Here is a 14,021-nt window from a genome sequence, read left to right on the forward strand (position 1 = left end):
GGTACAGTTCAGAGTTCTGCTACTCCAGTCTATCACTTCATTCTGCGTAATTAAGAATTTATTGATATTTTAAAATGGCATTCAAAGACCTTTTTTTTAAACCGTGGCTTTATTGACTGGCTGTCTGACAGCTCTGACAGTTTTTAGTTTGACTGTGTTATGTTGAGTTTTTTGTCTACCTACTTTGAATGTGCCTCCATAGTGATGTCAACAAACTTAAGAAGAGATAACACTACAGTGACAACCTGTGTTGTGCACCTGATAACTAGATATGCTCTAAAAGGCATTAATTTGAGACTAATGAATTTAACACAGATATCTCAGGAAGCTCAGTGTGGCTCTCTCATGTGACCTTAAGACAGTGGATCACACAGTGCAAAGAAAAGAATAGAAAAAAGGACCCAAACAGAAGGCTAAAATATTGGGATTTGTGCCTGGGGAAACTACAGATGGGACTGGTGTGTTCACCAAGTTTGGTCCTGATGGGTTTCTGGTTCTGTGAATTGTTCTTAGATTTGGGTGTCTTTGAAGAGCCCTTTTGGACCTTTGGGGCAGGGGAAGTGGGAGAGAGATGGGGGAAATCTAGAAATATACCTGTGCGCAGGTAAGTTTCATGGGCTGGCCACATGGCCCTATGGATCGTTTCTGAGCCAATCATGACTGCCAATCATGACTGGGTAGTCAACAGCTGATCTTTAGGAAGGAATGTTATGTGGAAAATGGGGTATAATGGATGCAACCAAAACATACATTTGTCCTGAACTGTGCTTAATACACTTCACAGCTTAGACCAAGAATGCTGCCTTTCCCAGAAAATGCCAGGTTTCATCCTGAGACTTGTGATATAAGAAGAGTTTGGATTTGATATCCTGCCTTTCACTCCCTTTAAGGAGTCTCAAAGCGGCTAACATTCTCCTTTCCCTTCCTCCCCCACAACAAACACTCTGTGAGGTGAGTGGGGCTGAGAGACTTCAGAGAAGTGTGACTGGCCCAAGGTCACCCAGCAGCTGCATGTGGAGGAGCGGAGACACAAACCCGTTTCCCCAGATTACAAGACTACCGCTCTCAACCACTACACCACACTGGCTCTCCAGAATAATAACAGAATACCTCTGAGTATCTTTCCCCAGCTCTCCAACTGGGAAGTGTTCATGAATCAAAGGGTTTGGTTTCCAGCCCATTGGTATGACCACCCCACCGGTTCTGAACAGAATAGCTTGCTTACTCAACTTACGTGTGATGTATGGAACAAAAAATCATGGAAGACGGCCATGAAGTAATAATCACTTCAGTTCAGGCCTTGCAGAATGGTTATACACCAAACCAAGTGGAACTCACCAGCCTTGAATTGTAATCTATCGGAGCTAGCAGATGCTTTTAAGTTCCTTCTTCATTCAATGTTTATTTTTTATAGTAAGAGTAGCTTATTTTAATAATTGTTAGAAGGGGTGGAAGCTGACCTACTGTATAGAATTTTGGTTGACACCTGCATAAGTTGTTCGACAAGCTTTTTTACACAGACAAATAGGGCGGAGAGAGAGAAATGCATAACTGCATTGGGACAAACTTTATTAAGTAGGTTCTTTGTGGTAACATGCAGGAAGTGAAATTGTTTTCAGGTTGAAAGTATTTCTCAATTATTTCATGCACCAGTAATCTTTAAGGTTTAGGCTTGTTTGGTCTCCCTTTTAGTCATTTAAGTGAGATGAAGTTCCAGATGGCAAGGGGGAGATGGTGAAATTTCCCCTGGAACCCACAAGCTTCTACCTTCCCCTTCCTGTTGCTCAAGTTAGTAATGAAAGTTTCGGGCAAATGCCACATCTCTAATTAGTTTGTTATTGGGTAGTTTTGTGGCGTTCGCTAGACCAGTCTGCCTGTCGTAAACCAAATGGGCTTTCCATCTCCCCACTGTCAAATAATGCTCAGCTGGCTTTCAGTTTTTTTCTGGCTCGCTCAGTCAGTTCGAGATAGGGATGTCTGAATAAATCATTGCTGGGGGACTTGTGGCACTCTAGGTGTTTTTGGACTACAACTCCCATCCTTTCCCGCCCCGACCTGGCCACAGTGATCCATGTGACGGTCACCTCCAGGCTTGACTACTGTAATTTGCTCTATGCGGGGCTGCCCTTGAAGCTGTCCCAGAAACTCCAGCGGGTGCAGAATGATGCAGCGAGGCTCCTCATGGGGTCCCTGTCATGGGAGAATATTCACCCAGTGCTTTTCCAGCTGCACTGGCTTCCGGTGGAGTACAGGGTCAGATTTAAGGTGCTGCTTTTGACCTTTAAAGCCCTTCACAGCCTAGGACCCTCGTACCTACGGGACCGCCTCCCCCAGTATGCCCCACGGAGGACCTTAAGGTCCATACATAGCAACACCCTAGTGGTCCCGGGCCCTAAGGAAGTTAGATTGGCGTCAACCAGAGCCAGGGCCTTTTCAACACTGGCTCCGGGCTGGTGGAACGCTCTGTCTCATGAGACCAGGGCCCTGCAGGATCTGATTTCTTTCCGCAGGGCCTGTAAGACAGAGTTGTTCTGCCTGACCTTTGGCTTGGAGCCAATTTGATTCCCTCCCCCTCTTTCTTTTTCCTTTCTTCTCCTGTGATGAGGCTGCATTTTAATATTTTAATGTTTCTATATTTTTAATGTTGTATTTTAATCTTGTTTTTAAGTTGTATTCATTCAACTTGTTTTGTTATTGCTTGTTAGCCGCCCTGTTATTATTATTATTGTTGTTATTATTATTCATTATCTTTGGTCATATGAGTTGATGGTGGGTGCCGGGGTCCAGCAACCCCTGATCCTGGAGTAATTGCTTGGTGGTGTGGCCCAAAGGAGAGGAACACAGAACACAGAACACAGAACACAGAACACAGAACACAGAAAGCCACCTGCAGTCATGAAGGGATGCATACTTGTTCATTATTGATTTGACAAATGTCGTTCCTTGCCTTTCAGCTCCAAAGAGCTCCCAGGGAAGGAAGAAGGATAGAAAAAGTTGGAAGGTTAGTGCCACCCCCCGTGCCCCCTGCCGTAATATTCCAGCAGCATTAAAAACATGGAATAAAAGTTTAAAAGTAATAGAAAGAATGCAGCAAACCTTCCAACATTTCTCCAAAGAAAATAGGAGCATCCTGAGGAAAAGTGGGATAAAATCAGAAATGGGGATGGCTTCTGTAAATCTGGGACTCTCCACTTGGCGGGTCCGAATACAGCCAATTCAGCAGAGTTGGAGATCTGGATCTGGAAGGCAACATAGGACAAATCCCTATCTGCCCACCTGTCACTCACCTGACAGCATTATGACACCAGGTGACCCGTTTTTGCTTGTGCAGAATAGCCTTGAATAGCATTGCACACGAACAAGAGAGCAAGAGTATTCCAGCAGCCTTAACAACACAGAATGAAAGTTTAAGCGGTTGGAGGAATACAAATTTGATTAATAATAATAATAATTTGTACTGAAAAGACATAAGGCTCTGTGCTACGTAAACGTCTGTGTGGAGAGCATACTAAAGCATGCTACAACAAACCTTATTTTTGCAATCCACCTTCTATGCATGTAACATGGTCTTTCAAAAAATAAAAATAAATAAGTGACTGTAGAATTTCCTTCCATCATAAGAGGAAATAGCAGCAGTGACTTATAGGAATGTGATCTGTTGGCACTGCAAACACAGAGGCTGAGCAAATATTTAGCATCAGGATCTTAAAGTGAGTTAAGCTGGCTCAATGTCTACGAGGTATTTACTTCCTTTTGTAGTTCCGTGTCATATCCTCATCATATAAATCCATTCCCTTAAGTTGGTGCAAACGTTTTCTGCTCTTTTTTTGTTTTGTTTGTTTACAGCCTGCTTGGAAATGTGGGTCATATACATCTCACCCAGATCCATTTGCTCTTTGCATCTCTATCTATATGGAGGTGGGGGAGAGGAAGAAGCTGCTTACGATTTCTCAAGCTACCTCTGGTTTCGGCGCATCACATTTCCAGACAAAAGCTGAATTTAGGCTTACTTCAAAAAGCAAGTGGCTTAGCCCTGAGACCAGAAAGAGCAAAATTATGGAAGTCTCATACTGAGGTGTATTTTTGGGTAAACAGAAATGTAGAGTGTCAGTGCCCCAGGGTAGGCGTTGACTGGGGATTGGGCTGCATGGATACACTTCTGCTACTTATAGACCTTCCAAGTGTCCCTATTTTCCAGGGACAGTCCCAGATTTACAGACGACATCCCCCTTTCTGTTTTGATCCCAGAATGTCCTGCTTTTCCTTAGGATGTCCCTATGTTCATCAGAGAAATGTTGGAGGGTATGGAGTTATGCATTTTCCAAGCCAAGGAGATATATAACCTTTAGAAGACACCTGAAAGCCACCCTGTATAGGGAAGGTTTTTTTTAATGTTTTATTATGTCTTTATATATGTTGGAAGCCTTCTAGAGTGGCTGGAGAAACCCAGTCAGAAGGGCTGGGTATAGGTAATGAAATTATCATTATGGAATGTTGTTGTTGTTGTTTAGTCGTGTCTGACTCTTCGTGACCCCATGGACCAGAGCACGCCAGGCACTCCTGTCTTCCACTGCCTCCCACAGTTTGGTCAAACTCATGCTGGTGGCTTCGAGAACACTGTCCAACCATCTTACCCTGTTGTCCCCTTCTCCTTGTGCCCTCCATCTTCCCCAACATCAGGGTCTTTTCCAGGGAGTCTTCTCTTCTCATGAGGTGGCCAAAGTATTTGAGCCTCAGCTCCAGGATCTGTCCTTCCAGGGCTGATTTCCTTCAGAATGGATAGGTTTGATCTTCTTGCAGTCCATGGGACTCTCAAGAGTCTCCTCCAGCACAAAAGCATCAATTCTTCGGCTATCAGCCTTCTTTATGCTCCAGCTCTCACTTCCATACACCACTACTGGGAAAACCATAGCTTTAACTATACAGACCTTTGTTGGCAAGGTGATGTCTCTGCTTTTTAAGATGCTGTCTAGATTTGTCATTGCTTTTCTCCCAAGAAGCAGGCGTCTTTTAATTTCGTGACTGCTGTCACCATCTGCAGTGATCATGGAGTCCAAGAAAGTAAAATCTCTCATTGCCTCCATTTCTTCCCTTTCTATTTGCCAGGAGGTGATGGGCCCAGTGGCCATGATCTTCGTTTTTTTGATGTCGAGCTTCAGACCATATTTTGCGCTCTCCTCTTTCACCCTCATTAAAAGGTTCTTTAATTCCTCCTCACTTTCTGCCATCAAGGTTGTGTCATCTGCATATCTGAGGTTGTTGATATTTCTTCCGGCAATCTTAATTCCAGTTTGGGATTCATCCAGCCCAGCCTTTCGCATTATGGAATAGGACATCCCTATTTTCATTGGAGAAACGTTGGAGGGCATGCATCTCTGCAAAGTATTACATATGGCATCAGGTGTATGGGCAGGCAGGTGTCGTTTGGGGAATACAGCCACATGGCCAAAATTTGAACCCCTAAAAGACCAGGTGTGACTCATGGGCCAGAGTTTCCCCATCCTGGCTTAGTCTAACCCACTACCAAAATGCAGGACTTCACAGTCACAGCTCCCATGTAACAGATACACACTCAATGCAAATCTCATGAAAATATTTCAAATGATTTCTGTTGGCTTTCATAGATTAGATGGATCCACAAATGTTGACATTATGCAAGCCGTTCTCAGTTTTGTGTCAGGAGAACAATGGTATGAATGTATAAACTTTTTGCAACAGTATTTCTTTTCTGCTCTGTAATTAACACTTGCAGATGGTTTGGTCAGGTACATTATGAGCTGGTTGTAATATAAGAACACAAATGGAGTAATAAAGCAATGTGTATGTATGATGTGGTGCTCAACCAGTGCCGATTGAATTTTTTTAATCAAGTGTTTGACTAAAGAGAGCTCTAATGCCCTAAAATGAAAAAGATGTGTTTATTCCTCAGTCTTCTACTATGAAGCAACAACAACAACAACAACATCGCCCCAAGTGTCTGCAAAATGATAAGTTGGCAAAATAAATATTTGGATGCTGACTGTAAAGAAGTCAAATGAATATTACTAGCGGTGCTTTGGGGATTTTGAAAAAACAAGAACAGCTAAGAAAACCCATTTCTCTAATGAGCACAGTTTGTGATTCAGAATCTGGTGGATTTTTGAGCCGCGTCCCCTGCGCTTTCAATACATGCTGCAACATCAAGTGAGGGCACACATGATCTGATGCTTGTATTTTTTTGGAAGCCGCCCAGAATGGCTGGGGAAGCCCAGCCAGATGGGCGGGGTATAAATAATAAAAAGGTAAAGGTACCCCTGCCCGTACGGGCCAGTCTTGACAGACTCTAGGGTTGTGCGCCCATCTCACTCAAAGAGGCCGAGGGCCAGTGCTGTCCGAAGACACTTCCGGGTCACGTGGCCAGCGTGACATCGCTGCTCTGGCGAGCCAGAGCCGCACACGGAAACACTGTTTACCTTCCCGCTAGTAAGCGGTCCCTATTTATCTACTTGCACCTGGGAGTGCTTTCGAACTGCTAGGTTGGCAGGCACTGGGACCGAGCAGCGGGAGCGCACCCCGCCCCGGGGATTCGAACTGCCGACCTTTCGATCAGCAAGCCCTAGGCACTGAGGCTTTAGCCCACAGCGCCACCCGCGTCCCGGTATAAATAATAAGTTGTTATTATTATTATTATTATTATTATTATTATTATGTAGTTGTGACTTTTACGTCCCCCTCGACCCTGGTTTTTTTTAATGGAGCTCATTCACACGTTCAGCTGTCAATCATCAAGTGCAGAGAAATCAAGTGATTTATGTGAAACCTGCGCACACTGTGTGGTTGCTTTTATACATATTTATCTCATCTATTTCATTGTTTTCACTTATTTATACGAAGAGCAATAACCAACATTCAACAATCCCACCCCCACCAGCAGAAGCATCAGCTGCCAAAATGTTAGCGTTAAGCTCTGAAGCAAGGAACCAGTGGTCTTTGGGATGTCGTTGAGCTCCAGTTCCCATCGTAGCTGACCACCGACTGTGCTGTTTGGAGCTGAGGGGAGACGGTACCCAACAGCCCTTGTAAGGCTGACAGCTCCCAGTCCTAAATAGCTTAGGGCCACATCATACATTTAAAGCACCTCCTCCTGGGAGCTGCAATTTGTTAAGGGGAATTGTAGCTGTGTGAGAGGCAGGGCTCCCCCCCCCCACAGCTGGAACTCAGTTCTGGCACCTCTCAGGTGGGCGCCATTGCCAGTACAGTGGTACCTTGGTTTAAGAACATCTAAGTTTATGAACAACTTGGGTTAAGAATGCTGCAAACCTGGAAGTAGGTGTTTTGGTTTGTGAACTTTGCCTTGGAAGCAGAACATGTTCTGCTTCCTGTTTGTTCAGTGTGTTCCATTTGTAAATTGAGTCCCCTGCTGCTATGGGAAAGCACGCCTTGGTTTAAGAATGCTTTGGTTTAAGAACGAACTTCCGGAACGGATTAAGTTCGTAAACCAAGGTTCCACTGTATAAGAGAACAAGAGAGGTGTTCATGGTGAGTTCTGGCATCCCTTTTGAATAGCACTGGTGAGAGGTAAACTATAGTTCCCAGGTTTCTCGTGTGCGTGTGCGCTTTAAATGTGTACACAGCTCAGTGGCTTCCATGATACTCCACATCTCCAATCATTCTTCGTAGCATTTGCATGTCCTGGCAACCAAGGGGAAACCACTTGCAGATGAAGGATCCCTCCATGGGTATAGCAGAATTCTTGCAGCTGTACAAGATGAGGTTAAGTGCGCGAGACCCACCCTCAAAGCCAAGGCACGGTGACAGGTGTTGGGAGGGGGGAGGTCAGAATGTGGACATGAAGTCTTTGAGGAGTGGAGGAAGGAGTAGATTGTGAGCGTTGTAAAGCTGCCCACTACAAGGACATGGACTGAATAAGGAGATTGTTATTAAAAAATAAAAAAATGTTCTGTAATCGATAGGGTGTATCTGTTGGAAAGGTCTGCATTGTAAGGGAGAAAGAAATACTGCAGCAAGATCTTCTCACAGGTGGAAGCCAAGTGTTCAAAGAAAAGGGTCTTTCAGCACCTGCTTTCGTTATCTAACCTTTGCAAGTTGGCATTAACAAGTTCCTGTTTATCCTTCTGCTGCAATCGCCGCTGCTTCTTGAAGGAGCCGACCATGAGAGGGATCTTTTATATGCCAGGTTTCCATTAATGGGCAATTGGCCTTAGATTTTATGGCACTGAGTAGCACTTCCTTCTTTAGTCTCTCTCTCTCTCTCTCCCCTCCCCTGTTCGCATGTTTTGGGGATATATTTCCATAGGAAAGTTGATAAGTATACATAGACTGGGCAAGTTGTTGATAGAATTTTTTTCCCTTCACTTTTCACAATACATTTATAAGAGAACGAAGTGATTTATGAGAAATAAAGAAAAGAAAGAAACCAAAAGAAAGAACTGAAAAACAAACTACAAATTCCTCTTTCACTGCTCTATCTTAACTTTCATCCCTGCAGAGGAAGGTGTGTCCTGCAAGCTCTCACCTGAGCCCATCCCAACCTCTTCTCCCAACCTCCCAGCCTTCGAGATCTCCCCTTCACGGTCCTCAGACTGTCCTTCCAACTTCATCAGTATACAGTTCTTACCAATACAGTTATTGGTAAGTAATTGTTGTTGTTTCTTCTTTTAAAAAAACCAAGACCACACTGGAATCGTGGGAGACCAGTGTTAACTAAAGCCCAAGGTGCCGCACAATGCAAACAGGAACACCAGGGACTTTTATTTCTCTCGCCTGAGCAGCTTGCTTAGCAATATCCTCGGGTGACATTTTTGCAAGGGGTCATGGGACCTTGGAGCGATGCCAGCAGCAGTATTGGAAACTTGGCTCGCTAATTACTCCCACTGCCTTTCTCTCCCTTTCCCTCTCCTACCCCACCCCCACCCCATCTCTCTCTCTCTCTCTCTCTCTCTCTCTCACACACACACACACAGAGAGAGAGAGAGAGAGAGAGAGAGAGAGAAAGAAAGAACCCATGCAGAATACTACAAATAACAAAAAGCCCTCTCTGTGCTCAGCACCACTGCAGGTGTAGAATGTGTCCCAGCAGCGTGGGTGTCTTGAGATAAGCAAACTTCCACTTTTTTGGGGGGGTGGTGGTGGTTTGGTTGCTCACACTGAGGCAATTCTTTCTGAGCTGTGCATGCACAGCAGTGAAATCTGAAGGTTATGGGGGTGGGAATTTTGGATATGAGTGAAATGGCAACTCAGGACTGACTCAGGGGTGTTTTTCTTTGAAAAGTAGTTTGGAAGAGGGAGCAAAAGTTTGTTTGCTTCTTTTCTTTTTAAAAAAATACTCATGAGGTAATCTAATCTCCTCCCTCACCTGCAGGTGCAACAGGGATGGCTCACAATATACAGAAAGGAGGAAATTCCTTGTTGACACAGGTGATCTGTGCTAAGTGGCCAAAATTGATAGAATAATATCAGTGCTCTCCAGCTACCAAAAGCTGCCAGTTTCAACCTACCACAGTGAGGCTGCTCTCTCCAGCTCCGTGTTCCACAAGAAGGTGATTCTGCAGCTTCTTTTCTAGGGGGAGATGATGGTGATTATAGCTAATTTCTTACTCCTCATGAATGCTCTGATCCCTGAATACAAGGTGCTGTACAGTGCAATGTGAGAGACATTAGGCCTGCTAAGTTTGATGGACTGTAGGGGGAACACGGAGAGAGGAGAGGAAGGTGGATTCCCATTGCAAAGGCAGAAATTCTTGCACAAATGGGACAGCAGTGTTGGAATGCGAATATAACACTGTGAAATGCGAATGATAGCAGTAAGTCTGCTGCATTTCTATGTGAAGTTAAAATACATACAGATAAGAACAGCTTTACCTCACTATTTACAGGCACCCATGTAATCTACTATTGCACCCATGTAATGTACTAACCACAGAAAGAGGTGCAGGCGGCATCTAAACCACCGAGCCTCTTGGACTTGCTGATTGTAAGGTCAGCAGTTCAAATCAACATGACGGGGATTTCTCTGTCCCAGCTGCTGCCAGCCTGGAAGTTTGAAAGCATACCAGCGTGAGTAGATAAATAGGTACCACTGCAGCGGGAAGGTGCACTCTGGCACTCGTCACAGTGTCCCGTTGTGCCGGAAGCAGTTTAGTCATGCTGGCCACATGACCCTGAAAGCTGTCTGTGGTCAAACGCCGACTCCCTTGGCCTAAAGTGAGATGAGTCCTGCACCCCATAGTCGCCTTTGACTGGACTCAACTGTCCAGGGATCCTTTACCTTTACCTACCTTTTGCCTACCACAACTTCACGCTCATGCTGAACTACAGTGGTACCTCAGGTTACATATGCTTCAGGTTACAGACTCCGTTAACCCAGAAATAGTACCTCGGATTAAGAACGTTGCTCCAGAATAAGAACAGAAATCGTGCTCTGGTGGCGCGGCAGCAGCAGGAGGCCCCATTAGCCAAAGTGGTGCTTCAGGTTAAGAACAGTTTGAGGTTAAGAACGGACCTCTGGAACGAATTAAGTACTTAACCCAAGGTACCACTGTACTGTAGTAGTTCCATGAAGAGAAGTGTTTAAGGAGGTCACAAGGACTCTCAGTTGTGTGTAATACTAATATCTGTTGATCCATATTGTGAGCTGCTTGGTTTATGGTTTTTACTATTTAATGACACGGTCAGGCAGATAGATGCCCTCAGCAGGTCTATTGACAGAGATGTATGCTGGACTCACCTGTTAGAGAGTTGGGTTTCTCAGACTCTGGTAGTAAAGAAAACACTCATCACTTCCACAAGTATAATTAGATAAAACAAACAAACTTGTACAGTAGATTGGCCTCTCATCCGGGGCCTTGAGGCAGGTATATCAAGCCACGTGACATGCAGGTAGTGTTACAATCTATTGTTTGTTCTAAATCTCAGCCTCAGGGAACAGGCAATTAAAGATAAACATAGCCCAGGCATAAAACAAAAAGAGCATCCTGGCCAGGCCAGTCAAAAGATCAACCAGGTGCGGAGTGATAAAAAGTCTTTGAATTGTTGCACCCCAGAGAAACAGAACAGGTGACTGGCAATTGTGCTCGCCCCCCCCTCTCTTTTCTCCTCCTAGCATTAAGAAGCATTAATGTTTGAGGACATAGTTAGTCCCTCTTCAAACTGCTTGTGGGTAAAGTGCTATAAAGTAAAGGTAAAGGTACCCCTGCCCGTACTGGCCAGTCTTGCCAGACTCTAGGGTTGTGCGCTCATCTCACTCTAAAGGCCGGGAGCCAGCGCTGTCCGAAGACACTTCCGGGTCACGTGGCCAGCGTGACAAGCTGCATCTGGTGAGCCAGCGCAGCACACGGAACGCCGTTTACCTTCCCGCTGGTAAGCGGTCCCTATTTATCTACTTGCACCCGAGGGTGCTTTCAAACTGCTAGGTTGGCAGGCGCTGGGACCGAACGACGGGAGCACACCCCGCTGTGGGGATTCGAACCGCCGACCTTTCGATCGGCAAGTCCTAGGTGCTGAGGCTTTAACCCACAGCGCCACCCGCGTCCCCAGAGTGCTATAGCTCAGTGGTAAATCACATGCTTAGTATATATAGAGAGTCCCAACTTTGATCTCTGGCACCAACTTTGATCTCTGGCACCTTGAAAAAGGACTGTGAAGGACTCCTGTCTAAGGTCATGGAAAGCCCTGACCAGTCAGCATGGACATTCTATGCAAACCTCAGTCTCCAAGCCCTCACCTAGGGTTTGGTTTCCTTGGAATGAAGGCCAGCAGAGACTGTGGTGTCCTTAGGATATGTGGTTATATTTACACATATATACAACCTGAGCATAGGGTAAAAAGGGTCTCACAGCATTAATACACCAATCGAACTTGCTTCCCCAGTTAGATTCCATGAGAAACCCTGATTCAGCTGAAGGTTGAAACGTGTCCTCTACCTGCAGCTTCTAGCTTGCTTCCAGATTCAAACCTACCCACCTTGGCTATGGTTCTCCTTGTAGCAGCTAGGTGAGCAGTGTTGGGGGGAAGGCCCATCCATTTGTTCTATGGCACAGAGCAATCTCTTTGTGCTAAATTGTGGTCCTTAACTAGCCAGCCAAAGCTAGTTGCCAAAGGGATTTGGTTTGGTAAGCTTGGGATACAGGATCCCAAGAATTGGAAGGGACCTAAGATACCAGCCAGACCGACCCCTCCCCCCTGAACTAGATGTGTCTGACTGGGCACAAAGCACTGCTCATCTTGACCCATACATGCATAAACATACATAAAATTTAAGGTGGCAGGAGATGCAGCAGGAGTTTAGAAGATGCTGTGGTGTCTTCCAGGAAGTCCATGTGTGTTGCTGCAAGAAACAACAGGTTGTGTTCAGCTTAGTTGCTTGAAGGATGGAGGGAGGTTGCATTCAGCAGATGTCATGCCACCAATAAAGAATGGCTAGACTAGAGCAACCGCCTGGATTTAATTTTTGGAAGGTAGGTTGGGGCGAACATGAGAAAACAATGTACTTATTCATAGTTTCTGTTTCTGATATATACTGGTCTACATACCCTTTAGTATCCAATTAGCATCATGGCTGCATGGACATCAATAATAAAGGGCTTATCAAAATGACTCATAATTCAGTCTTCCTTGGGAAAGATGCTTATCGCAAGTTCCCCTTCTCTCCCTCATACTGTCCCCTGAGATTTGAATCATCGGTTCTCTTTTGTGGTTGATATAAAGGTCCTCTGGGGTTGGTGAGCTATTGTTTACATGGGATTTTTTTCATGATAAATATCACAGAACTTTTTAACGGTGAGGCTGTTTCGACAGAACAGTTTATAGTACAATGCTGTTTCTCATTGCAGACTGGTCTCCTTCGAGGGGCATGCTGGGACATTTATGGGTCCATAAATGCAGGCAATAAAGGAGGACCAAATAAAACCCAACTTTAGGCAGCTACTACAGCAGTTTCTAGGTGCCCTCGCCATGTCCCACAGTCCTCCTGTGAACATTAGGCCTCAGCATTGTAAGAGTTTCCTCAATACTTGTTAGCAACTGTTCACACCAATCAGGCAAGAGTGTCCGTTTCCAAAAGCAGAGCTGAAACAGTGTACATCACACATTGCAACGCTCAAGTAGTTCACTGCAATAGTCAATAGTCATTGCACATTACACAAGCTGGCAAGTTGTGCCTACATTATGAGCAAGGCCATGCATTAGTCATGTATGTATTTATAGCTCTGTCGGTACAGCATGAGAGTCTTAATCTCAAGGTTGTGGGTTCAAGCCCCATGTCGGGCAAAAGATTCCTGCATCTCTCTCTCTCTCTCTTCACCATAGTCATTAAGAAGGATAAATCCAGTTTAAAAATCACTATTCTGCAATATTGACAAAGCCGTTTTCTGGATTAGCTACTTCTTGGCATCCTTAACTACCGTATTTTTCGCTCTATAAGACGCACCAGACCACAAGACGCACCTAGTTTTTGGAGGAGGAAAACAAGAAAAAAAATATTCTGAATCCCAGAAGCCAGAACAGCAAGAGTGATCTCTGCACAGTGAAAGCAGCGATCCCTCTTGCTGTTCTGGCTTCTGTGATAGCTGTGCAGCCTGCATTCACTCCATAAGACGCACACACATTTCCCCTTACTTTTTAGGAGGGAAAAAGTGAGTCTTATACAGCAAAAAATACGGTACTTATTTTAATTGAAGTAACCTAAAAGTTACTGTGGGTTAAACCACAGAGCCTAGGGCTTGCTGATCAGAAGGTCAGCAGTTCGAATCCCCGCGACAGGGTGAGCTCCTGTTGCTTGGTCCCAGATCCTGCCAACCTAGCAGTTCGAAAGCACGTCAAAGTGCAAGTAGATAAATAGGTACCGCTCTGCCGGGAAGGTATATGGCGTTTCCGTGTGCTGCTCCGGTTTTGCCAGAAGCGGCTTAGTCATGCTGGCCACATGACCTGGAAGCTGTACGCCGGCTCCCTTGGCCAATAAAGCGAGATGAGCGCCGCAACCCCAGAGTCAGCCACGGCTGGACCTAATGGTCAGGGGTCCCTTT

At 45.2% G+C, this 14,021-nt stretch overlaps 1 protein-coding gene across 1 annotated transcript in view; it reads left to right on the forward strand.

The window, feature by feature from the left end:
• Window positions 1-14,021, forward strand: part of LOC310673400 (uncharacterized protein) — a 182,729-nt gene that overhangs the window by 110,809 nt on the left and 57,899 nt on the right. Inside the window, exon 4 of the mRNA XM_083431870.1 lies at window positions 8,489-8,631. Within this exon, the coding sequence (XP_083287996.1) occupies window positions 8,489-8,631 (143 nt within the window). The remainder of the gene's footprint in view (window positions 1-8,488; window positions 8,632-14,021) is intronic.

This window comes from Podarcis tiliguerta (assembly GCF_965153285.1).
Source record: "Podarcis tiliguerta genome assembly, chromosome: 3".
Classification (NCBI taxonomy): domain Eukaryota; kingdom Metazoa; phylum Chordata; class Lepidosauria; order Squamata; family Lacertidae; genus Podarcis; species Podarcis tiliguerta.